Here is a 26,027-nt window from a genome sequence, read left to right as displayed (position 1 = left end):
GCTGGTCAAATGTTTACTTACACCAATTAAATTATTTAGAGACTAGACTTTTATCGTTAATAAAGTGTTGTAAATATGAATTTAATAAATAAATAGTTTACTTAAAATCATGATGTTTTTTTATTATTATTATTATTATAGTGGACACCCATGACATTGTCTGTATGAAAGTCAGTTTTTCACAAATTCAGGGATTATGAATTTTAGTCATTCCAAAGATTAGCCCTTTAGATTACACATTATAAACAAAAAATTAACTTATGTAGCACAAATAGATTAAAGCCTAATTATAGTTGATTAAAATTAAAAAAGAATACGTACCAAAAATATAAATCTGTGATTGTGTGATACACAAAACACAATAAGTACAGTTAAAAGAAAAACAAATTTAAATACAGGAAAAATTTTATTTACATAAATAAAATACATTTTAATTAGTTTAACTAGATTAAATGTTTCCTAGCAATTCTTTTTAATTTAAAGTGTTGTAAGAATCTGAGTTCACCATTCCAGTTCCTCAGAACCTCCACCTGCTGGGCATCCATCAGGTCGGGCATCTCCAGGCCGCAGCTCGCGAACTCTTCGCACTCTCTCTTCTTAGTGATGTTGATGACGTCTTGTCTACTCGCGTGCTGTCTACTTTTCCTCTTACCGATTGAGTTTTTTAAATTTATTTGAGCCAACTCTTCGTCGAAGCGCGCTAAATAAGTTTCGATCAAATTCATCGTCTGCTCTTTATTTAAAGTGACGCAACCTTCTGGAAATCTCTCTTTAAACCAAAGGATTTTTTCACCAATTAAGTTTTGCTTGATGTGAGTACCAATTTTGTTATTGTTTTTCTTCTCGTTTTTCAGCATTTTCTTAGCTAACGAAATGGTTTTTCTACTATTAGGGTGCTTAAGCTTTTCTATAGTACTTAATTTTGGCATTTTTATTAAAATTTAAACAGTAATAAATATTTTATTATAAATAATAAAAATAGTAAAAGTAAACACAAAACTAAATTCAAAACGAAAGACAAGAAAATAGAAATTTAACGCAAAACGTGCGAGAAGTTGAAAGGCTGTCACTTTGACATTTGATTTTTTTTAAATTGGCTTTCCGACTCGGTTCAAGCCTTTTTGAGTAAGAAAAGCGTGTTTCACGTGGCATGAAATAGACCATAGAATATTTTTCGTTGTCTTTTACAGGACAGAAACAAGCGGCCTTGAAAGTAGATTAAACCTCAGACCAATTATAGAAGGACCTGTATCGCACTCATAGTCACGAACAAAATTATCTGTCATTTTCTGAAGAAAACGAGCTTAGATTTGGTATATATCTTATACTAAACCAGAATTTTTTGCCCGTTTTTTACACAATTCAATTACACAAAAAGGTATTGTTACGGAGCTCTTTAACCGACGAATACGATTACAACTATTTAACATCGATACTATAGAGACAGTTTCTATAATCGCATTAGATCGTTGATCATATACTTTGACAGAAAAGTGACGTCTAGCGAGGCAGGTCCTATACAATAATTGGTCTGAGAGATTAAACCAATTGTACCATTCTAAGCTAATTCTGTGGCTAAGCTTTTGACATTGACTTCCTGTGTGGTTCCCTGTCCCTTTGTCTTTGTTAATTTATATATTAATCTGTGGTTAATTTGACGTTTGTTTTGTGATTTTGGGTATTTGTTGTGTTTTTGTTATTTATTTTAGTCCATTTTCTATCGAATTAATAAGGTTGTGGATACGAAAATTGTAATATTCAATTTACTTATTAAGAGCAGTACAGTACGCAGTAAGAGTATTGAAATATAGCAATCAATTTCTAGTAATATATATATTTAATTTTTTTGGTTATGATTGTTGTGCCTGTTCTGTTAGTACTACTGTAAATATGATTCAGCGACCAAAACCAGGAGACGATGAAGAGGATATATTACGCATGCAGCGAGAATTCCTACAAGACAAAACCTTACAGCCTTCCGCGCAAGTAGTTAACTTACGAAAAACTGAACACCAGACTACCAAGAGAACTATTCCAACGTCTTCAGATGCTCGGAAACCTTCCAAATATGCTCAATCCAAAGGTTTAAAAGAAAAACGACCTCGCATTGATAATGCGGGACAGCTCTTGGGCGCTATTATAGAAAAGAATATCCCAGAAGCACACGAGCCTTCTGAACCTGATGATGAAATCCTCCCAGTGTTGAATGAGTCAACTGAAATCGATGATGACAAAGTATACTACCCAAAAGCTTTGCCTCTTATCCTTGGAAACATTGTGGAGAAGAGCTGTAATGACAATTTTGATTTGGATTTTAAACCAATGCCTTCTAAAGGATTCCCAATTGTCACTAAACGTGATCCCAATATTAAACCTGGCACAAAAAGTATTTACGCACAACATATTGAAAAGACAAAAAAACTCATAGATGTTATGGATGTGGATCAGCCTTCAAGCTCTTTGCAATCTTTGAAAGTGAATTCCAAAGATCTACACATGCCTAGCCAAAGTTACATGGTGGCAAGTGATGAAGCCAATGAGATACACGGGGAAAATGTTAATATATTATTGAAAATGTCAGAACAAGATATTCTTCAAGAACAACAAAAATTACTGTCAAGCTTGGATCCTAAATTAGTTGAATTTATCAGAGCCAAAAGGGAAGCCAATTCACAAAGTGTACAAAATATCAAAACTGAAATAAATGATTGTAAAATGAGTGTAACAGAGGAAGGAAACCAAAATGAAATTGACAAATCCACAACAAATGATTCTCTGTGGGAGAATGATGTTCTGTCTCACTCTGAAATCCACAAATGGCTTCATTTTGAGAATTTAGAAAAAGATAAGCTTGAATGGTTAAAGGGAATCAAAGAAAGCAAAGTTAAATCTGATGAACCTTACGAAGCCAGATTTGATTTTAATGGTTACCTGCTTCCATATGCAATAGAGTACTGTGAGAAAACTAAAACCTTATACCATCACGGAGAAGAAGCACACAGACCTGGGTACTCCATCACAGAGCTCATTGAACTCACTAGATCCACTGTTACACAGCAGAGAGTTATGGCTCTGAACACTATAGCAGGAGTTATAGAGTATTATAATGCTGGTATATACAAAGACATTATAGAAATACCTTTGAGTAAAATATTCTTTGTTATAAGAATAGCTATGGATGAAAATAAAGTAATTCTATTAGAGCCTGCTCTGAGAGCAATGAGAAATTTGCTTTATAATAGAATAGATGAAGCATGTCTGGATGCTTTACTTGGCTTTGAGGAGGGTACTTATCAACCTTGCCTCCAAAATGATAAATCAGAAATTGAAGAGATAGAGTCTAAAGAGACTGAATTGAATGATTTTCATTTAGCAGAAATAGATCTTATATCAGCTGCTCTAAGAACGGATATGTTGCAGAGGCTTTTCTATATTTTAGATACTGTTAAACCAAGTTACAATGCTGTTCAGTACTCATTGCAAATTTTGATAAGGTTATCTAGGAATTCCATTGAGACTGCAAATATAATAGTGCAGACTGATCATTTGATGAAATCTATTGTATCTAATTTCATACCAACAACAAGTATAAACTTTGCTGTAAATCCTAAATCTGTTTACAATGGAAAGCCTGTTTTGGCAGCTCTTAAGCTAATGAGAATTCTTTCCCTGCAGTCCAGAGAAATTGGTGAAACATTAATAACAAAATGTGAATTATTAAAACCAACATCTGTTTTTATAAGTTCTGGAATAGATGGCACATATGGTTTGAGATTACAGATAGAAGCTTTCTGTATATTATCTAATTTACTAACTTATGGGCTGGGCATAGAAAATGCCTTGGAATTGAACCCTGTGATAGTTACATCGCTTTATAAACACGTACAAGGTACAGATGTAACCACAGGGTCTTCAGTACTATCTGCCACTCATGCTGCAGTGGTGCTACAGTTTGTCAATAAGCTACTCAAATGTAACATGCTCAACTTAGAAAGCTACAAACAACAAATTTACCCTCTCATGAGAGAAGGAATACAGAAATGGCTGTCACAAACGGCTTGCATTGATAATTATACATGTGGTCATTTACGGCTATTATGTTCAGGATTAGACTGCTGCATAACAATTTTAGATAATGAGAAGATTTCACTGAAGTTTTTGAATGATACCCTAAGAAGATTTTCATCATCAAAAGGATTTAAAATCATTCTGAATAATATAGTGCAGAGCTCAAACCTATTGTCAGACATTGAAGATGGGGATATAATGTTTAATAAAAATCTTACAAGTGCCGGCACTGCTATTATGCATTCAAAGCACAAAGTGCTGCCAATTTTGAATGTAGTTTCACCCATACCACTTTTGCTATCATTATTCAAATTGTTAAACATCATTGGTGACAAAGAAGTATCCAATATTTTTGTTGATAAACTTTTGAGCTATTTACAACAATTATCAAAGAAACATCTAACTTTAACTAACAATTGGTTTACTAGAATGGAAGTGGAACTCATATTTAGCATCATTAAACTGTCAGTCCAGTGCGATGTAACTGAGTCTGTGAAGGATATTATTTACGTGACAGCAAATAAACTTTGTTACATTTTGAGAAAAGATAAACAATATGAGTTGGAATATTTATTCAATAGTATAATATTTAACAAGCAATGGTTTACAACAGATAGATTATTTAAACTGATTTCGTTGACAGAAGCTGATGGTCTGGCTGCCCTGACAAGTGTAGAAGAGATAAAATTATGTTACAGTAAAGTTATCAACATAAAACAAGAAGAACCAAACTACAGTATTGTACTAAAAGAATGGCAGGAGCCTGTTTTGCCCAGAGATTGGATATATTTACCAATACTTTCTTTGTACTGCACAAGTCAAGAAATAAATTTGAGCCCATCTGTATCTGTTCTTGATAACAAAATATCAAAACAGCTAGAGACTGAAAAGGAGTCAATTATAAGATGCAGCTTAGAATGGGTATTGTTCAACGAGGTCATGTTTCCAGATCTAATAAATGACATAGAGGTGACTGACAGATTTTGTAGATTGTTGTGTGTCTTTTTGTGCGACAGTTCACTATTTTTGGATAAAAATATTAATCTATTACTAAGGAAATGTATGAAAATACTTTACAAAAATCCTCAAAAGTTTAATTTTGATAAGCAAATAACAGGTCTTAGTAATTTTCAAGATTTCTACACACAGATTTTGGAACAATTTCAGTCTGTAAGCTACGGGGATCACACATTTGCATCTTGTGTGTTAGTACCCCTAGCTCAAAAGCACAACGTGAAATGGCGAAAACTATTGTGGTCGGAGTATGCTGGCTGCTTAAGAGCTCTTGATTGTCCTTTGGATGACTTGTGCTATCATTTAGATGACTACTACTATCCAGCAGAAACAGATGAATCTCTCTTGAAATCATATTCCAGGGCTCTAGCAAGTAATTTACTGAGACCTGGCACAATTGTTTACAATATAGCCCAACATCATGTGGACTGTTACAAAAAACAGAAAAATGTTATAGAAGAAAGTAATAAATGAATAACTTCTGTTGCAAATAAAAACTATAAAATTTATATATTCTTTAAATTAAACCCTACAGACATCCTATGTTTGACTAGCTGATGACTGTTGCTCTTTTTTTAGATTTCCATTGTTTTTTGAATAACATCAAAATATATTGCCTGTTCATTTTTAATATGATTTTGATTCAGTTGTGCTTTGCTATTCTGTTTAAGTAGTAGTTTCGGAGATAAGTGTGAACAGACAGAACTTTTTATCTAAATAGATAAGAATAGCATAACATACATATAAATATACAATACATAGTCGACTACGAACAACTTTTGGATTTACCGCCCAAAAATTATTCGTACTCGACTAAAATACGAAGGTAGTCCGTACAGCCTCTTTTATATTGCATATCCCGTAGCATAAACTAATTACAAATTAATTTGAGAACGTAACATTAATATTCGTTGGAATTGGCCACCAGCTATTTCTGCTAGAGTTTAGCTAATGAAAATAGAGACTGAAATCGCCTGTACTTAAAAAAAACGGATTAAACTCTAAAATTATAGTGCAAATATTGTAATAACTATAAATGTATTCACAAACAAAAAATATTATAAACAAATTATGAAAACGCAACACAAAAAAAAATTTAAGCAAATTTGCTTAAATTTGGCGTGCGATTTCAATCTACTTTCGTTAGCCAAACTCTATATTTATATTCTGTGGTTATGGCGGGAAAGTTTTGACATACAGTTTGAACTTTGAATGTGACATTTAGATTTAAAAGTTCAACTTGAAACTTCTATTTACTTGAAAAATTTTTGTTTGTCAATTTTTTAATTTGACTTACGAGCAGGTGTTTTTTAATTTTGATTTTTATTCAAGTATGGTTTCGTAAAAAACAATACTATCGTCGAAGCACGCTTAAAATGTTTATAGAGGACATTAGGAATGACTTTTACAATGTTCTCCTGGGAAACGTAAGTAGTTTTGCTCGATTACCACCGGCCAGTATAATTTATAGCAACGTTCGACCTGTAAGTAACGGTTCATGTTACAGCGAGTGCTGCTACTAGTGCACTACGACGTGGACGCGATCTGCGCGTGTAAGATCCTGCAGGAGCTGTTCCGATGCGACAACGTGTCGTACACGCTGGTGCCAGTGGGCGGGCTGTCGGAGCTGAAGAGTGCGTACGAGGAGAACAACGAGGAGGTGAAGTACGTGGTGCTGGTGAACTGCGGCGGCACCGTGGACCTGGTGGACATCCTGCAGCCCGACGAGCACGTCGTGTTCTTTGTGCTGGACTCGCACAAGCCCACCGACATCTGTAACGTGTATAGCGACGGCCAGGTAAAGGTGTAGGGCTGTAATATTCTCATCAATGCAAACAAAGAGAGTACCATTAAGTATTGGTCAATAGTTGTCTTTTTCTCATCGCAAGACATGTCAAGGTACTTATTGTAGGCCTACTGGATGAGTAGTACGGCAGCTTAGCATAAAAAACAGTTGTAAATATGTCCCACTAGCAGACGCCTATAGTTGAGCCTGTGCAGAGCACATGCCTGTGCACACACAGATGAAATAATTATAGTCTATGTTACTTCTTAATAGTAAAATAGATTTTATAATTGGCTGATTCACAAACAAATAAACAAAACACATACTTTTTATAATACTAGTTTCTTTCTTACGTGGTACAGTAATACAGTGAGTTTTACTTGAAATAACTACTACATGATTACTTAATTATAGTATATGATTCAAACAACAATTATTATTAATATTTCATTTACTATCAATGTATGTTTCATTTTAAATATTAATATTAAAATTGAAAATATTATAAAGATGTAAAGTTTGTAGGGAGTTTATCTTTGGATGTACTGATTTTGAAAATTATTTAACAAATTGTAAGCTTGGCTTTTTGTGAGTGCAATGGACATAGTTTTCTATAGTACAAGATGAGTTTTATAGTATTCAGTATCACAACAAGTTTTACATCAGATTGCCATGAATGTTGCAGGTGAGGCTGCTGTACAAGGATGAAGAGGAGAACATTCCCAACTTTGATGACATCTTCAGAGACGATGAGGATCAGGAAGTAAGCAAACTAAAGTGTTTTTCAGATAGCATGGGTATGGCAACAGTCACCTGTATGATGTCAGGTAATATTATATTATCATGAATTGTGGCAAACCTTCACAAGTGAAACAAACTGTCACCCGCACCATCATACAAGACACAAACATACATAAAACTACCCTTAGGGTATGCAGTACTTTAATGTATGTATGAAGTGCACGCCACTAACTGTACACATAATTATTACATCTTGACTCTTGTCAAATATTTGGCTGTAGGATATGCACTTGCCAAAGTGCTAGACAAATATTTAAATAAAGATTTTGGTATCTGTATTTTCTTAATCAAAGTAGAATTAGATTATTAAGAGTGTCAGTGAGATGATTATTTTTGAGCCTATGTTGATACTTGTTTGTAGAACGAGGAGGAGCTAGAAGCGCGGCACGGGCTGGAGGCGCTGGTGGAGCGGCGCCGCGCGCGCAAGGCGTGGGAGGAGCGCCGCCACACGCTCATGTTCAACTACACGCAGTTCTCGTACTACGGCAAGCCGGTGCGTCCCTGTGCAGTGTGCGCGGAGTGAGTGAATGGGAGCGCGGCACGGCTGAGTCACCGCTCGTGTGTCCGCAGAGCACGAGCGTGGCGCTGGAGCTGGCCGTGCGCGCGTCGCGCTGCACCGCGGCGGCGCTGTGGTGCGCCAGCGTGGCGGCGGCGGCGCACGCGGCGCTGCACTGCCGCTCGCCCGCGCGCTGCCTGCTCGACGCCGAGCCGCTGCACCGCTACGTGGCCGCCGCGCAGAGGAAGACCACCGACGACGACGTCCATCAGGTACACACCACTGTGCTCATTGATGCCTGTCGTCTGTTCTTTTTCAGGGAGGAAAGAAATCCCTCCGGACTTCTGTTAGTATTCGGCAGGGCATGACTGACTTGCACGGACTAAAATGAACCTTCTCTGGAGTCCGTGGTCAGCACAGAACCGCTATGCATTTCTTTGTGCTGACCTTCCCGATGATTTCTTTCAATCCTTTTGTTCTGTCTCTTTTTCCCTTCTTTTCATTGTGGTCCAGGCATACGGGCGTACTTCTGCCACTGCTCCTCGACTTGACAGCATACCTGTGATGAGGTTTCTCGCGTTTGCCCCCTTGTTAGTACCTTCAGTAGCTGCTCTTAGATCTATGCCATTGCTATTGTGCCATTTTATAAGATCCAGGATCAGTTCTCTCGTCCAAGTCCCTTTTCTTTGTCCCCTCCAGTCTCTGTCCCATTCTGTATGCGTTCTCGGGTTTCTGCAGAAGTCAGATCCTTACTCTCCTGTCATCCGTGTGGCTCACGCCCGCAGGCGGCGCGCGTGGTGGTGGAGAAGGACGTGTGGCTGCCGCTGTACCGCTGGTGGTCGGTGGAGGGCGCCATCAGCCACGCCGCCGCGCTGGCGCCGCAGCTGCGCCTGCACACGCACTCGGGCGCCGCGCGCCTGCGCCAGCTGCTGGCCGACATGGGGTGAGACACTAACCGCTTGTGCGAATATTGTACTCGTTTGTATTAGGATTAATATCATGTTCATAGAAACTCGTATGCAATGCATTATTATTTTCTTTAAAAAATATTATAGTGAGTTAACCTTGAAAGATAGACATCCTGTCGCAAACTTTTCTTAGAACAAATGAAACTAGCAATACATGATGTTTGTGTAAACAGTTCACGCAGTGGCAGCGCACGCCACGCATGCTCGCCACAATTTTCTTTGATGCTCCGCTCCTATTAGTCATAGTGATTAGTGTCATCAACACATATTCGGCTCACTGCTGAGCTTGAATCTCCTCTCAAAATGAGAGGGGTTAGGCCAATAGTCCACCACGCTGGCCCAATGCGGATTGGCAGACATCACACACACAGAGAATTAAGAAAATTCTCTGGTTCCTCACGACCTTTTCCTTGACCGTTTGAGACACTTGATATTTAATTTCTTAAAATGCACACAATTTAAAAGTTGGAGGTGCATGCCCCGGACTGGATTTGAACCTACACCCTCCGGAATCTGAGGCAGAGGTCTTATCCACTGGTCTATCACGGCTCTCATAGCGATTAACGTGATGTTAAATAACTTTTCTAGGTAAATGGACTGTTCAAAACTAAAAGTTACTAACAATTCAAACCAGAAGTTTTAAATATTAGCGCGTTCCAACAAACTCTTCATCTTTTTTTATAATAATTACAAACATGCCTGCGACTTCGTCGGCCCTTAGACTTTCTTAATCTCAAAATTAATTTAGCGGACGTCTGCTGCCTATACACTACCTCCCTGCCAAATGTGAAGTGAGTATGTAAGCGGTTGTTGTAGTTTCCCGCTGCAGCAGGCGCGCCAGGCCTACCGCTCCATGGACGTGGAGCTGCGGCGCGCGCTGCTGCCCGCGCTGGAGGCGGCCGCGCCCCGCCAGCGCCTGCCCGCGCCCGCGCGCGCCGCCTTCCTGCTGCAGCGCCCGCACGCGCCCACGCTGGCGGCGCTCGACGTCGTCTACGCCATCATGGGCCTCATCGAGAATGTGAGTACCGGAGCCCTGCGACGCTTGCCTCTTCACTGAATCTCTGATGACTCGGTCTTGGCGAATGTTTGTTTGTTGATAAACATTCCTCTCCTCCTTGAGATTGGCTTTAGTACAGTGTAGGCTAGTAGTAGTACCGCTGTGCCTCTGGTCAACGTTTGTTGTAGCTGATTGTCCACACTCCCTTATTTTAGTGATAAGGAACACTTATGTATTACTTGAAATTTTATTTTAATAGAAATGGAATAAACTCTTATTAATATAGAATATACATATACAATATAAATATTAATCAAAGTTTTTTTAAATTTGTTCTTAACGTACTTAGTACTTGTATTATTATAGATATTATCTATAGAATAAGCACGTGCACGTATGCGTCATGAAGTGCTCCTGAGACCATTGGGCACCATACTGTATGGTAGAAGAAAGTGTTGTTGAGCACTGTATGGTCCATAAGCTTCTCAACAACGCTTTCCTCTTGAATGAACCACTGATGACTGACCCGCCCGCCACAATTTGCACGAGTGGCATGCGAAATAGCGAGGGAAGTAAGCAGGGACGTCGTGTGACCACGTTACTCGCCTTTCATGCCGCTCATCCTGTCCATCGCTCCCTATGTGCGTGCTCTACTGCCATTTTATGACGTAACTTTGGTTGTGTCTGAGCCCCAAATACACTGCTCAGTTTAATGAACACCTGAAGTGAGTCGAGTGCAACTTCTAGTGTAGGAGTGTCGAACACGAACTTCCGATCGGTGCCGTTGTGTCAAAACCGAAACCGATCGCAGTTGAACGCGGCGATGCGAAGTTGCATGAAGCGAATCGAAGTTTGTGCCAACACTATCGTAGTAAATCGACTTTGCGAGTAGTGCTACATCTATCATAGCATTGGGTGTCGGTCAGGAGAGCACCCCGCGCGCGGAGGGCTTCCAGCACGCGCTGGCGGCGCTGGCGGTGGGCGGCGACGGCGAGAGCCTGCAGCGCGGCGTGGCGGCGGCGCGGCGCGCGCTGGAGGCGGTGGCGCGCGCGGCGCACGGCACGCTGGCGGCGCGCGCCGTGCTGCTGGCCGGGCCCTTCAACTACTTCATCGTGCAGGAGGTGAGAGCGGGGCGCTTCCACACTTGCTCATAGCCATGCCCACTGTGTGCTCCGGTGCCATCAGCCAGCCGAGCGTCACAGGCCACATTGCTGGGGACGGGGAGCTCATGTGCCCAACACCAAACCGAAATATGTATAGCTAGTAAGACTAGAGGCCGGAATTTTAACAGAGGCTAGTATCTGTCTATCTATTCTAAATATATAAATGTGAAATATCGAAAACAGCATATCGAAATATAATATAGAGATATTTGGCATGGAGCTAGGTTATACTGAGTGGACGTCTGCTAATAAAAGATTTTTGAGCCTGTTTCTGTGTAAAATCATTGTGGATTTGGAGTGATCGCACACACACATCCTATTGTAAGTTGGCTGACTATCGCACAAGTAAATTGTTTTCTTTTATAATTTAATCTGATAACTTTTAATTGTACTTAATCTAAAGGGAATCGGGATTCTGATGCGATCGGTGTACAATTTATTAGTTGGACGATTATTGGATAATATGTGCGGGGTCTCATATATCACTACTAGCGGACCCGGTCAAGCTTCGCTTTGACTTATTTGTACGTTTCTTCCCTATCTACCCTACCACTTTAGGGAAGAGGGGGGTTAAAGTAACATATGTCCCTCTCCATCTATTCAACTATCTCCACTAAAGAAATCACGTCAATTCGTCGCTCCCTTTTGCCGTGAAAGACGGATAAACAAACACAGAGACACACACACTTTTACATTTATAATATCCAAATATGGATGCCTATTAGTTTAGTCTGCGATTTAGTCGGCCGACTCACAACTGTAAGTGAGCGGGTGCTCTGACGTGTGTGTGCAGGGCAGCCCGGAGGCGGCGGCGCTGCGGGGCCCGCTGTGGCTGGCGGAGGCGGCGCGCTGGGTGGGCGCCGCGCACTCGCACGCGCCGCGCCCGCTGCTGGCCAGCGCGCCCGGCGCCGACGGCGACTGCCTGCTGCTCGGCCTGCCGCCGCGCTTCGACCAGGAGCCCAGGAAGTGAGTGCACTCCTCACTGTACACTGTCTAGTTTCCCCTTCGTCACAGTAAAGATATTACAACCAGTAGTTGGACTTCATACTAGAGGTCGAAACGCGAGCTATACCTACGCACCTCGAACATGGGGTGATCGTAGGGTGAAGACAGTCGCAACTGTGCCGCGGTGACGAACGAACGCACGGTGTATTAACAGAGTAAAGTGTATTAATAGTATTAGATTTTTTTAATTATGACCAGTAGGAAATACTGTGCCGTTTTTGGATGCATGAATTCAAAATTATCCCATCCAGAGATAACTTTTTTTAAGTTACCTGGAAACTCTGAAAGGTAAGAATTTAAAATAAATTTACTTATTAGTAGGTAGGTACATAATCTTGTATTTTTAATGGATAAGGTATTTCCTTTTATGTCCAGAATAAAGGTATCTGGATTAGTAAATAAAGTGAATAGAGTAAAGGAAAGTGATTGACACGACTGAAATAGGTAGTTATACGCGGTTCATGAATCACGATACAGTAGGTACGATAAGCTTGTGTTAAAACCTCGACTGCTTGTACAATGTTTTGTGTGACTGTGCTCGGATCATTTGTGTTTTGTTACCCGACTGCGGCGAAGCCCAAAGGAGGAGTATGTGTTTGAATGTTATGACTTGTTGTATGCGGGCGACGGGAGGAAAGGACTGCGCGGGTGTGAAGTCGTACGCGCTGGGCATCGTTACCCCCCTCCCGGACCGCGCCGACCTTCGGGAGTGTTACGAACAAATTTGCCAAGCACACATACTGATAAATGATATGTCATTAGACTCGTCTAGATAGGCCGAGTGTCACTGGGTAACTTAGTTCTTAAAAAATCAAAATGGCGGATTTTATGCGCTTTAATGTGCAAGCTCATAAAACTTTTGCTCAGCTTGGCATTGGTGACAAGAATTTTAACCGACTTCCAAAAAGGATCGTATCATATTTACAGCGATATTTCCGTCATTTGTAAACCGTTTCTTTTTTGTTTGGATGAGTATTCTTTCAGGCATTCTGATTATGGCATCCTAGAGAAATCTAGGGGAACTATCGTATCGTAGGGACAATTAGTGCGTTTGTTCATTGTTTCATTATCTATTTTAAATCACTACAATTTCATGAAGGTATTTATCTTTTTTTTTATTTGTTCACGTAGTGTGGAGGTAATACCTAGATGGCATCACCGAAATAAATATGTTTAAGAATACGACCAATCCTTCAAGATCATTGACGTAGTATCAGCCTTAATTAAATCAACCAATCAAAAAACACGCATTTTTATTTATCACTTCCCATTTTACTACAATTTACAAAGTATTTTATTTTGTTTACATAAAAAAAGTTTATTTACAATCACAAAACTAAGTGGAAACACAAAGTTAGCAAATGTAATTAAAATGTTGCAGGCGGGCAGCCCTATGACATGTTTACGTACCGCGCGGCTGTAGGTATATTATCCATTAGTGTTATTATAAAAAATCAAAGTACAATTCAAAGAGTTACGATTGTAACAAACTTTCAAAAATCGATCAGCAAAAGACGTACTAAAGCTATTTAGCGTTCCGGGACAATGTTGTGTAGAAACCGAAGGGAGTAACACCTTAGCCCGCTATCATCCTAGATTGCATCATCACTTACCATCAGGCGAGATTGTAGGTAGTCGAGAGCTAACTTGTAAAGAATAAAATAAAAGATTATTTTAAAACATCTTGTATTTTCAAACGTCGGTCCGTTTGAGGTCATTCATTTTAGCATAGACTAGGTCAAAGTTCAATGACCTCTCAATGAAAGATACTTACGAAACAGAATTAAACAGGATGTTTAAATTTTTCATAAATTAAAGTTATTTTTGTTTTTCGCTAGGGTGTCAATTAGCCTGGGGTCATTTATAATATTGTTCAGAGGCTTCCTGGATTGGACTTAATCATCAAATTTTTATTCCACTCTTATTTTATACAGATTAGAAATGTTGATCTTTATTTTATAGAAATTTTCAATAGAAGCTTAAAGTTGAAATACATAAAACATTATCTTCTAGCCTTTTCGGTGCAGCGTTTGAGCAAGCCGCGACAAAGAGCGGCGCCTCCGTCTCCCTGGACTTTGTGGACTCGTCCATCATCAGCCTGCCCGTCTCGCAGCGAGCGCAGTTCCTCGACGCGCTCACGGCGCTGCTGGCGTGACAGGACCGTGCCAGGACCGCTACGTGACCGTGTAAACTACCCCTTAAACTTAAACACTGTGCGTGTGTTCTGACAAACAGTCTTCATCACTTGAGGATAGAGTTACAAACCAAATGACCTCAGCTAGAGCATCACCAGTATAGGAGTGGACTTGGAGCGTAGGCCCACCATGCCGCTCCAATGCAGGTTGACAGACTTAAGGTAATAATGTTTGACACAAGATTAGAGGTTAAGGATGATGATCTGGACTGACAGTTTAACAGCTCTCTAACGTCAGCTCACTGTTCATGTGTTGGAAGAAAATCATTATTTCATCACCTGACCCGAACTCGACTCTTGAGACCTTTTGATCCAAAGCCACATAGACTACACTGCACTCATGAGGCAGTTCAGTTTGAACAACTAAACAAGGGTTTTTAATTATCAATTATCAGGTCAGATTAACTGTTATTATAAAATAAAAAAAAAAATTTGCCTTTCATAAATTCAAACTGCTGATATGCTGTGAGTATGCTAGAGCATGTGTAAAAAAATTATTCTACTGTAAAATAGTTCTTTATTTATTGTCACTTTCAAAACATTAAAATTAATACAATATAATTAACAATGAATAAAGTGCAAAACAATGAGAGCTGTTAACTGTTGAATTGAGTGTAAGTTTTGTATCACATTGTCATACTTACCAACGTTGGTCTGTTGAGCGGCTCTCTTCTATAACGAGAGCTATGCTATTTCAGTTTATAAATATATCATAATAGAAAAAGTTACACAAAGTCTGTTGTCAAATTCGTAATATATTTTCTTTAATGTACTGTTTAATATAGAATAATAAGTAATTGTAATGTAGGTTAATTTTAATGAAATTAAATTATTGTGTAAGCGTCAAATATTTATTGATATTTTAGGTTGAATGTGGAATAAAGTGTGTACATTACAGAATGTCATTTATTTTTTTGACTAACCAAACCACCTTTATGTTGCATGCTCCTATAATCAGTCTTAAGTCAAAATTAATTTATTTCAATCATGCATAATTTACAAGCACTTTTGAAACATCAAGTTATGTTAAAATTGTTTGCCTAACAACAATTTTTCTTATTCTTATATTACCATACCATTACGTAAACACATATAATTTAATGAGTCTAAAGTTCTAAACCAAGTTTGCATAAAAATATGTATATAATATATAATGTTTTTTTAAACTATGTAAACTACACAACATGAGCAAATAATTTTCATATTAATCTCCTCCTTCAGTCGCACTCCTCATATATGAGGGTTGTGACCACCTCCACCCATGTATATGCATATTAATATATGAACAATAAATTGGACATTTTGCAAATCCTTGAGCATTGGGATATGGTTTTGCTCAATATATAAATTTTTTGGCTAAAACTCTTACTCAACAAATATATCTATTTAAGATTTATACATAAGATTAATTACTAAACAAAGCTAAGTTATTATCTGTGGTAGAGAGTTTAAAAAGTGCAAATGTCCAAACCAGAGATTCTGCTACTGCATTTTAATATTCTATGCAATCAACTTTGACTTCCAGGGTGAGCTTACAAAGTATTCTTTATAAAACGAGTAATCAAATCCAAAGCCCATTTAGGTTGATCGTGTGGAACCATGTGGCCTGCATTTCTAACTAGCACTTCTGTCAGATTGCCAGCCTTCTTGCTGTACCCTGCTATTTCATCATCTACCCTCCAAATGTGTCTTGCAGCTGTTCTATATTCTTTTGCAGATGAAAAGTTTAAATTGCGCAGGAAGTTCTCTGTCAAAGGGTACGCCACTATAATATCTAATTGCCCATTATAAAATAGAAGGCGATAGTGTGATAATAAGTCAGATACACATGATGCCACCGACTTCAAGATGTCATACTTTAAATGTTCTTGTACTTCCTTCCCTGAGTGAAATGGAAGACCCCCCACATGTATGCTTTTCCTGAGTTTGTCATTTTTTAAAAGATCAATATAAATACTCATATCAGACTCAGATTTGTCGGTGGGATCTAAGAAGTTGTAATAGTTTCCGAACCCTGTAAAGTTTTTAAAATATGAATAGTTTGTCAACTCTCCGTCCATCAATTGGTCCATGAGAATGTCAGCTTGAACCCAATTCTCTTTACGGACTTCTTCAACAACTGCCATTTGCATCTTGTTAAAAAACTTGTTTTGATCAAAATCAATCAAACCATGCTGATACAAATAGTTGCCATAGTCCATCTGATTGATTGGGTCACAGTAAGCATTGCCCAGGGCCAAACCTTTAAGGTTTATTTTGATGTTGTGTTTGCTCAGATGAATTTTCATTGCTAGAGAGGGAATATATTTCCCAGCGTAGGATTCCCCGGTGATGTAGAAGTCATTGTTTCTGAGTGATGGAAACATAGTGAAAAATTGTTGTAAGCACATATACAAGCCATCGGCAACACATTGTTCATCTGTGCAATAGCCCTTATCATGTTTGGTGAAACTGAATCCAGTTCCGACTGGGTTGTCTATAAAAATTAAGTGATTTTCGTGTGCCCAATGGTGTTTTCGAAGAGAAAATCCATCTTTGTTAGCTATTAAGGGTCCATTTTCAGTAAATAATCCAAATAAGGAGCTTCCTCCGGGACCTCCTTGCAGCCACAGAACGACTGGAGCTGCTTTGTTCTTATTAAAGGCCGGGAAGTACCAGAAGTATAAATTAGAACCGTAATCGGTGTTGACCGTGAAGAATCCCGCGTGACTGGTAAAGCCTAGTTTCTCAGTCAACGACACGCGAGAAACGTTTCGAGCGAGTTCAAACTCTCCCATGTGCAAGTACGGCGTGAGCATCAGCGGGTCGCCGGCCTCTCCGTGAGCCTTCGCTTCGAGTTTCACCCGCGGGTACACATGAGGGTAAAATGTCGATACACAATCGGATAGCAAATTACAAATTATAAACATAAATACAAGGCGACATCGGCATATATAAGCCATTCTTGATTTTTATGAAAACTATCTAGATTGGAAACATATTGAAAATTTGAAATCTAAATTTATAATATTTTCATTTACAAAAACAAAAAAGTCCAAAGTTTGCGCTCTTTTTCTACCACAGACGACAAATTTTTCATGTTTTAACTTTTAGTTAAAGTTCCAAAGAGTTAAAAATGCAGTGTAATATTATCTGTATAATACGTTAAACTTTGATTAATTGTCGAAGTAAATATGTTCCTTGGGTCGAAGTCTTTGGTTAAACGATACGTCACGAAATACGAAATTTGTTTTCGCTTTCGGTTTCGGTGACCAACGGTGATTTTTGTAATTTGTTTATTTTTTTTGTTCTCGGAAGTCTGAAAGTCAAGATAGTTTTAAAAGATAAAAACTTGTCTTGTTGGATGTTTGTAAGACAATTCAATACTTGAAGTTTAAGGTCAACTGAAGCAGGTTATCACTATCGGCAATAATTATTAAACTGACTAGATTACTGAAGTAAGTTAAAAATACTTTACACGTACTCCGCAATTCAATGTAAAAGTCGGTGCGATGTGGTTCAATCGCGTTTGCGCTTTGCTAATACTTCAAGTACTATACGTACAGTGTACATTTCATCGATATCCCAAACTAAACCTCGACGTGCGCGACGATGGCGACCCCGGCACGCCGCTGTTCCTCACGCCGTACATCGAGAGCGGAGACGCGGCCGAGGGCCGGCTGCGGGCGCGGGTGCCGTTCACAGAGAGCTTACGCATCAAGAGCTACGCGGGCTACCTCACTGTCGACAAAACGTATGATTCCAACCTGTTCTTTTGGTACTTCCCTGCGATGATATCTAAAAAGAACGATGCGCCTGTGATTCTGTGGCTGCAGGGTGGCCCCGGCGCGTCCTCTCTGTATGGGCTCTTCACCGAAAATGGACCTCTCAGGGTGCGCAAGCGTAAGTTTGAAAGGAGGAAGTACAACTGGGCTTTGAGTCATCATATCATATACATAGATAACCCTGTTGGAACCGGTTTCAGTTTCACGAAGGACCCCAAAGGGTATTGTGTCAATCAAACACAAGTCGGAGCACAACTTTACTCTGCTCTCTTGCAGTTCTTCCAATTGTTCCCAGAACTGCAAAGTAATAAGTTCTTTATCACAGGGGAGTCTTATGCTGGCAAATATGTGCCTGCATTGGCCTATACCATCTATAAAAATAATCCGACTGCAAAACTGAAAATTAACTTGAAAGCTTTGGCTATAGGAAATGGGCTCAGCGATCCTGAACATCAGCTGGTGTACAGCAAATACTTGTACCAGATAGGGTTGATTGATTGGAATCAAGCTCAAACATTTGCTGATGCAGAGAGTAAAGCGATTCAGCTGATCAAGGAGCAAAAATGGGACAAAGCATTTGAAGCCTTTGACACTTTACTGAATGGTGACTTGATCAATGGAAAAAGTGTGTTCTACAACATGACTGGCTTTGAATTCTATTTTAACTACTTGCACACCAAAGACTACAAGCAATTTGAAGACTTTGGACCTATGATACAGACTAGCTCTGTAAGAAAAGCCATTCACGTTGGAAATTTAACATTTAATGTAGGAAAAGATGTGGAAAACCATTTGAAACAAGATGTTATGCAGTCTGTAGCGCCTTGGATATCTGAGCTTTTGGATCATTATTATGTGTTGATTTACAACGGGCAGTTGGACATTATTGTTGCTTACCCTCTAACACTGAACTACCTGAGGAATCTTAACTTTACAGGCAACAGTGAGTATTTATCAGCTAAAAGGTACCAGTGGTATGTAGATGGGGAACTGGCTGGGTATGTGAAGCAAGGAGGGAAGCTGGTGGAAATCATGGTGAGGAATGCCGGCCACATGGTCCCTGGAGACCAGCCCAAGTGGGCTCTCGATATGATTACGAGGTTGACTCACGAAAAAACTTTCACCCACAAAAAGAGGCATCATGTGTAAATGGACAGAATTTCTACAATTTTCAGCTACTTTTATTGGAATAAATAAATTACATTTTAAGAATCTCAACTCCTAATAATATATAGAAATAAGGTAAAACATGGAAATAAGCTCATTTCAATGAGGCCATTGATATTTTGCTCATCGCACATCACAATAAATGTCCTAAATAACATTGTGTGATTGTTATTGCAAACTGAATAAACAATAATGTATGTTATTAAAATGAATTCTTAACAAAATACATTGTTTTCATTTCAAAAGAATACCTATTACCTCTACATTTATGCATCACTCAATATTTATTATATTGATGCATGAATAGGTTCAAAACCTGGATAGGTTCATTTTTCATAATTCAACATTGTAAACTACAATTTCAAATAGTTATGTACTTATATTATATCATATCTGAACTGATAGAAAATTAATCTTAGAATATTCTGAAAATATTAAATATCTGTATATAATAACCTGATTGCAGACTAACATGGAAATGGGCTGAATTGTCAGGCAGTTTATTCCCCATACCTGGGAGGGTCATTTCACAGCCTAAATGATTTAGTGGATAGGATAGTGTGACCATGGCTAATGTCTACCACCAGTCAGATTTGAGCCAATTTAGAAAATTTTAAATCCTAACTGTGAACTACTAACTGCACCAGAGAAGTCATAAAAACATCAATTGAAAGTAAGGCTGTTCATCAGTTACCTTTTCTAAACCACTGAAAAAATTTTGATGAATATTTATTGCAGTGATAAATGTTCACTCAATATGAAAAAACTATGTATGTGTTAATCCAGGATGATATCTTATATAGTTTTAAATTTCAGCTAAATTGGTTAAGCAGTTGCAGCGTTAAAGAGTAACAAACATCCATACAAACTTTCACGTTTATAATATTAGTAGGATTCATTTCAGTTTTGTATAAACAAAGTTTTTTTTAATTTATAATCTCAGGAAAAAAGAATACTAAAAAGTGTTCAAGACAATATCAAATGTTTTATTCAAGACTTAAATCTATAATTACTTAAATTTAGGCTCTGCTCTAAGATTAGATTCATCATGACATTTTGTATCTCAACCAACTGTTTGATAATTTACTTTGAGCTTGTTCATTTCAGTACAAAATTTCAATGTAAAACAATAATGTAGTTATAGTTGCTTTAACATAAAAATATAGTCAATCTGATAGAGCAAATCTATAAACAGATGTAAGTTTTTTTAGACCTTAAATTAATCTACAGAAGTGTAGCAGGTGAATTTATATTTATCACTATTACACAAATCATAATTTACTGTAAAATTATAATATCAATTTATCGCCCTTCTATGTAAGTTGATAATTCAATTTCTTCAGGTAACTCAGTTATATTGACATCAAAGCGGTCCTGGACTTCGTTTAAAATTTTGGCATCATTCTCATCAGAGACCATGGTTATCGCTAAGCCTTTGGTACCAAATCTGCCAGCTCGGGCCACTCTGTGCAGATAAGTGTCTGAATCTTCAGGCATGTCATAGTTAAAGACAATATTTACTCTTTCAATGTCCATTCCTCTTCCAAACAAGTTGGTGGCTACTAGTATTCTCTTCTGGAAATCCTTGAACTGTTGATAGCGAGTCAGCCTCTCGTCCTGAGTCATGTTCCTGTGAATACCGATGGCTGGGAAATTCTGATCTGTGAGGAGTTGTGCGAGAGCTACGCATCTTTGTACAGATTTAACGAATATCACTACTTGGTTAAATTCTAAGACATCCAACAGTTCAAACAGCTTCTTGTTCTTCTCGTTCTCTTTGAGCTTTACGTAATGCTGCTGCAGGCCGTGCAAGGTGAGCTTGGCCTCGTCGTCCACGTACACCTCCATGGGGTCCTGCATGAACTTCTTGCACACGGGGCGGATCTCCTTGCTCAGCGTGGCCGAGAACATCATGACCTGTTTGCCGTGCGGCGTGTTGCGGAAGATCTCCTGCACGTCGCGCCGCATGTCCAGCGACTCCAACATCTTGTCACACTCGTCCAGGATGAAATGCTTCAGGTGCTTCAGGTTCAGCTTCTTGCTGTTGACGAGCGCCAGGATGCGGCCCGGCGTGCCCACGACGATGTGCGGGCATGCCGTCTTGAGCACCTCCTCGTCCTTCTGTATGGGCATCCCGCCGAAGAACACGGACACCCGGACGCCGGACATGTACTTGGAGAAGCGCTCGTACTCTTTGCTGATCTGGAAGGCCAGCTCCCTGGTGTGGCACATCACCAGCACGTACACGTGATTCTCCGACGGCTCGAGCTGCTGCAGGGTGGCCAACACGAACACGGCAGTCTTGCCCATGCCGGACTTCGCTTGACACAGGATATCCATGCCGAGTACGGCCTGCGGAATGCATTCGTGCTGCACTTCCGACGGATGCTCGAAACCGCAGTCGACTATGGCACGCAGAATTTCAGGTTTTAAAAGGAAATCCCTGAAGCCCGAACTGTGGATTGATACATAAGATCCTTTAACCTCTTTTTTTGGCGCCGCTTCGGTCGCTCCGTCGGCGGTCTGTTGATCTGCTTGTTCTTCATCTTCGTAATCGAGAAGATCGTCGTTGTCAGCCATTATTGATAGGTTTAGTGTAGCTTTAAATACTTAATAAAACGTAATACCGACAGAAGCACGTGAAAATTAACAATAAAAATTGTTTCACAATAATGGCGTCGGTCGATGGTCGGTTTTGGTGAACCACAGACAATTGGTGAGTGAAATGAACGCCTAGAAAAACAACAATAATTTTCATGTTTACAGAAGTCTTTAGTCTGTGGGCTTAGCGGTTGTCCAAGCCCACAGGTTAAATATAATAATGGTCTGTAGCACAGACAACAAATGAGGGTCTGTAATAGTCATAAAGCCCGTACTGACTACTTTAGTATTTTAGTCGAGTACGAACAATGGTAAATCCGGTAAATCCAAAAATTGTTCGTACTCGACTAAAATAAGTACTTTAGTAGAGTACGAGTACTATAATATTTTAGTCAAGTACGAACGATTTTTGGGCGGTAAATCCATAGTAGTCTGTACGGCCTATTATACTAACTATTACATAGTTCGTCTGAGTCTGTAGATTGTAGACAGGGAATGGCCTCCTAATGTTAAATAGAACTGAAGGTCATGGAAGAAATAATAAAATAAAAATACGAGATTTAGAAACACAAACATCTTTAATCCATGATTTAAAATAAACGAAATATCGCACATCTGCACATGCATATGCTTATTAATATATAATATTATTATAAATATACCGCCTTCAAAATGATCAGTAGATAGAAAATATTATAATGTTTTCTTACGTTTTGTAGTTTCCTACAATACGTTTGTGTTTTTTATTATAAATCGGTCATGTTCTGAGTTTTGTAAAATTATTACTATTGTAGACTATTTAATAAACATAATATATAAAACTATGCGAAAAATATAAATAGAAGGGAATTAAATAAGGGTTAAAAGTCTATAAAGACTTCCACGCGAAAGTAGGACTGAAACCACCCGAAAAATTAAAAAAAAAAATCTGAGGACATTTCCAAAATTATAGTGCAAAATATTGGAGTAACTCAGCTTGATACTTGCAGTTTATTTTTATTTCCTAGTAATGTTTTCACACTAATGCGTTATGTTATGATTTTAAATACTTTTTTGCAGGGTGAGTTCAGTCTCTATTTCAGTAGTCGAACTACAATATCGTATAGAGGTATGTAATAGATATAAGAGTAGGGACAGATGTACTGATAAATAATAAAACACTATTTAACGGAGTATTTTTTATTTTTGTGATTTTAAATAGTAGGTAAATGCAAAATGTTTTATTGTTTTTAAATAAAACTGATCACAGATACAAAAGTAAAAATTTATAGACTACAAAAGATCTACATTATAACTATAATGTGTTACGACTAACGAGTACCGCGCACTGAAGCGGGTGCCTATTTTAAGTGAGCCCTTACTTTAATTTGATGTGTTTGGTATTTCGTTCATACAATCCTAGGAGTTTATTTAACTGTCCAGTCTATTCATTCAAAACGTCCTAACAATACATTTACTTTTCTTGCTTTTCTGTAAGCGTCAGTAAGGATTGAGGCCAGACTGTTTAGATACTATCAATAGGTATAATCCTTGAAATTTTTATGATACAATGCAATGTACGTTAGGTACAATTTAAGATTAGAATAACTAGAAGTTGGTATTTTCTAAAAATATACTTAATATACCTAATATCTTCCATTTAATACAGTCAAGGATCAGACGGACAACTGTTATTGGTAGAATAGCGGATAAGATATTAAAATCAGATAATAAAATGAAAATGAAAGTTTTATACTGTATAATTCAAACAATATAAGTATTTTCCGAAATGTTTTCTTAAACGATGGAATACAAAAAGATGGAACAACTAATACTTCATCAGGGTTGTCTATCTGTAGGTGCTATTCTCCGAAACAAATAAATCATAAAATATCATTGGAATGAACGGAATAACATTGATTTCCACGCGTAATGAGTATTATTATTGATTCCGCAGCGGAATGGATTGAATTATTTATTGTCTGTCTGCACTTAACTTGAACCTTGTACGTATGTTTTCTGCGCTTGTTTATTAATTCGTCAGTAGTTGAACCATCTTTACATCAAAAAAATGCCATCCACGTTTTGTCGTGTGGTAGAGCGTGCCTTTATGTTTCTATTAAAAATAATAACTTTTTCTACAATATCTACTAACCGCCATTTTAAATAACCTTCAATAATGATCTTTTAATATATTTTCGAAATAAAAGCTTTGCTGAGCATTACCATATGTTTTCTGTGGCATTACTAAGCCCGTGTTAGGTGTAGGTAGGTGTAGTTTAAAGAGTCCTTTTTTCGTAAATAATAATTTAATGAGAAAGAAGTAGAACAATATTTTATAGATTAGAAGTACCTAGCATAATTTTGCATGTAAAGGCAGATTTATTGCTACAAACAATCTCTTATAGGCCGTATAGACTAGTTTAGTATTTTAGTCGAGTACGAACAATTTTTGGGCGGTAAATCCAAAAATTGTTCGTACTCGAATAAAATACTAAAGTAGTCCGAACTAGGCATTCAGCAGGATGTAATTCGATTAGTAGTAGTTAATTCTCGATATAGTTCATCAACGGCCCATCCCTAGGATGACGTCACAACTAAAGTCAGTGATGAATACGGCCATGTTTGTTTAGAAAATTTTGCAATTTAAAAAAAACGAACTTTAGAGATCATAGACCTTAGACTGATAAATTTTGAAAAACGGTTGTATTGAGGCTGCGGTCACACAAGCAACGCTACACTAGCTCTCAACTTATGGCTACTGCAATCACACTAACCTTACCCAAACTGGTCTAGCACTATACTACACTATACTAACCTATACAAATAATTGTGTTAATATTAAATACTTTGAAATTATCTTCAGATTCAACGTCTAGTGCCTTCTGGGCTTGTCAGCAAAGACAATGCAAATATTCTAATTATGTCAGCATTGTTAAGATTTGTCAGTATCGTTTAAACTTCTTCTAATCTAAACTATCAAAATAGACTACTTAAAATTTGCTGACCGTAACAAGACAATAATATTACATTACCTACTTACTATAGAGAATGTTCTTTAATGTTGTTAGCAAACTCCTTAGCTTTGTGGACATTTTTATTACGTTTCGACAGTGTTTGGAGTTTACTCATTATGAATCGATTTTGCATGTATAGCCCCCGGTATGAAAAAAAATATGGGCAGTAAAATTCGATGAACGAATGACAGCGTTACTTTTTGTGCGCAACCTATTCTGCGCACCTTTCACCGTGCGCTGCCGCGCACGGCTGGCGAACGCGCACGCCGCAGCCTGCTGTTCCTCGGCTGCGCACCTTTCACTTTTCTTTTTTGCAACATACACATATTTAGACAGTCGATCTGAAAGAGTAAACTCCACTCGTGCGTCGGAGCTGACACTTTATTTTCTTCTATACATTACATGTAACCAGGTCTGTCTATCACTAACAGATATTCGGTAGGCTAAGTTTTACGTTAATTATAAGCTAACATTTCTCACTATAAGGCTTAAGGGGTTTAAAGTCAGCGTTCCCACTGAGGAACGCGTCGACGAAGTTCTGCACGGAGTCCGTAGTGATCTCGTCGCCGTACTTCATGGTGACCATGCGCTGCCTGGGGAAGTCGACGGCGGTGAGCAGCGGCACGGCGTCGTCCAGCCCGATGTGCTCGCGGATCATGTCGGCGCTGTCGGTGCCGTCGATGCCGATGTAGAACATCACGTGCTTGAACGACTTCTTCTTGGTCCTGGACGAGGTCTTGCTGGTGGTGTAGTCGAAGTCCATGGTCTCGTCGTCGGACGAGTTCTGGTAGGGGCAGAAGCCGGGGTACTGGATGCTGCACTCTTCGTAGTACGACTCGGCGGAGGGAGTGAGGACCGATTCGGAGAATTCGATCTCTGAGTCCTCGTCGTCTGGAAAAATAAAGTATTTCTTTATAGTAATAAACTTAAGTTATGCTGATTGGATGTGACTTTCGACAGCCTAGCATGAGACACATAATCTCATGAAAACAGAAAGACCAATAGCG

General features: G+C 38.7%; 7 protein-coding genes across 10 annotated transcripts in view; 3 read left to right on the top strand and 4 right to left on the bottom strand.

Annotated features, from left to right (window-relative positions):
- Positions 1 to 387: 387 nt before the first annotated feature.
- Positions 388 to 1,072, bottom strand: LOC112050719 (translation machinery-associated protein 16 homolog). Its single transcript, XM_024089055.2, has one exon. It carries the CDS (start codon positions 927 to 929, stop codon positions 444 to 446), a length of 486 nt encoding a protein of 161 aa, XP_023944823.2. The 5' UTR covers positions 930 to 1,072; the 3' UTR covers positions 388 to 443.
- Positions 1,073 to 1,647: 575 nt separating this feature from the next.
- On the top strand, positions 1,648 to 5,591 carry LOC112050713 (RNA polymerase II-associated protein 1). Its single transcript, XM_024089049.2, has one exon. It carries the CDS (start codon positions 1,891 to 1,893, stop codon positions 5,554 to 5,556), a length of 3,666 nt encoding a protein of 1,221 aa, XP_023944817.2. The 5' UTR covers positions 1,648 to 1,890; the 3' UTR covers positions 5,557 to 5,591.
- Positions 5,592 to 6,033: 442 nt separating this feature from the next.
- LOC112050715 (cell division control protein 45 homolog) lies at positions 6,034 to 15,393 on the top strand. Of its 4 annotated transcripts, none has more exons than XM_052883218.1 (11): positions 6,036 to 6,509; positions 6,590 to 6,880; positions 7,554 to 7,631; positions 8,031 to 8,162; positions 8,240 to 8,437; positions 8,951 to 9,108; positions 9,950 to 10,151; positions 11,057 to 11,138; positions 11,208 to 11,251; positions 12,087 to 12,259; positions 14,312 to 15,393. In XM_052883218.1, exons 1-11 carry the CDS (start codon positions 6,459 to 6,461, stop codon positions 14,451 to 14,453), a joined length of 1,551 nt encoding a protein of 516 aa, XP_052739178.1. In that variant the 5' UTR covers positions 6,036 to 6,458; the 3' UTR covers positions 14,454 to 15,393. The 4 variants fall into 4 exon arrangements, with proteins under 4 accessions (XP_052739177.1, XP_052739175.1, XP_052739178.1 ...); XM_052883216.1 differs by having other exon boundaries at positions 11,040 to 11,138; XM_052883217.1 differs by having other exon boundaries at positions 6,034 to 6,509; positions 11,057 to 11,251.
- LOC112050714 (venom serine carboxypeptidase-like) lies at positions 15,322 to 17,572 on the bottom strand. Its single transcript, XM_024089050.2, has one exon. It carries the CDS (start codon positions 17,432 to 17,434, stop codon positions 16,025 to 16,027), a length of 1,410 nt encoding a protein of 469 aa, XP_023944818.2. The 5' UTR covers positions 17,435 to 17,572; the 3' UTR covers positions 15,322 to 16,024.
- Positions 17,573 to 17,695: 123 nt separating this feature from the next.
- On the top strand, positions 17,696 to 19,647 carry LOC112050712 (venom serine carboxypeptidase). The gene has a single exon (XM_024089048.2). The coding sequence runs from the start codon at positions 17,984 to 17,986 to the stop codon at positions 19,403 to 19,405; it is 1,422 nt and encodes a 473-aa protein (XP_023944816.1). The 5' UTR covers positions 17,696 to 17,983; the 3' UTR covers positions 19,406 to 19,647.
- A 741-nt stretch (positions 19,648 to 20,388) lies between these two features.
- LOC112050704 (ATP-dependent RNA helicase WM6) lies at positions 20,389 to 22,146 on the bottom strand. Its single transcript, XM_024089030.2, has one exon. It carries the CDS (start codon positions 22,001 to 22,003, stop codon positions 20,726 to 20,728), a length of 1,278 nt encoding a protein of 425 aa, XP_023944798.1. The 5' UTR covers positions 22,004 to 22,146; the 3' UTR covers positions 20,389 to 20,725.
- Positions 22,147 to 23,187: 1,041 nt separating this feature from the next.
- The window catches only part of LOC112050710 (nucleoredoxin), a 43,658-nt gene continuing 40,818 nt past the window's right edge, over positions 23,188 to 26,027 (bottom strand). The window contains exon 6 of the mRNA XM_024089046.2: positions 23,188 to 25,911. Coding sequence (XP_023944814.1) covers positions 25,487 to 25,911 — 425 coding nt within the window. The 3' untranslated portion in view covers positions 23,188 to 25,486. The remainder of the gene's footprint in view (positions 25,912 to 26,027) is intronic.

Source organism: Bicyclus anynana, chromosome 8 (assembly GCF_947172395.1).
Source record: "Bicyclus anynana chromosome 8, ilBicAnyn1.1, whole genome shotgun sequence".
NCBI lineage: Eukaryota > Metazoa > Arthropoda > Insecta > Lepidoptera > Nymphalidae > Bicyclus > Bicyclus anynana.
Note: the sequence above shows the minus strand (reverse complement) of the source record. Positions and strands in the feature narration are given on the sequence as shown.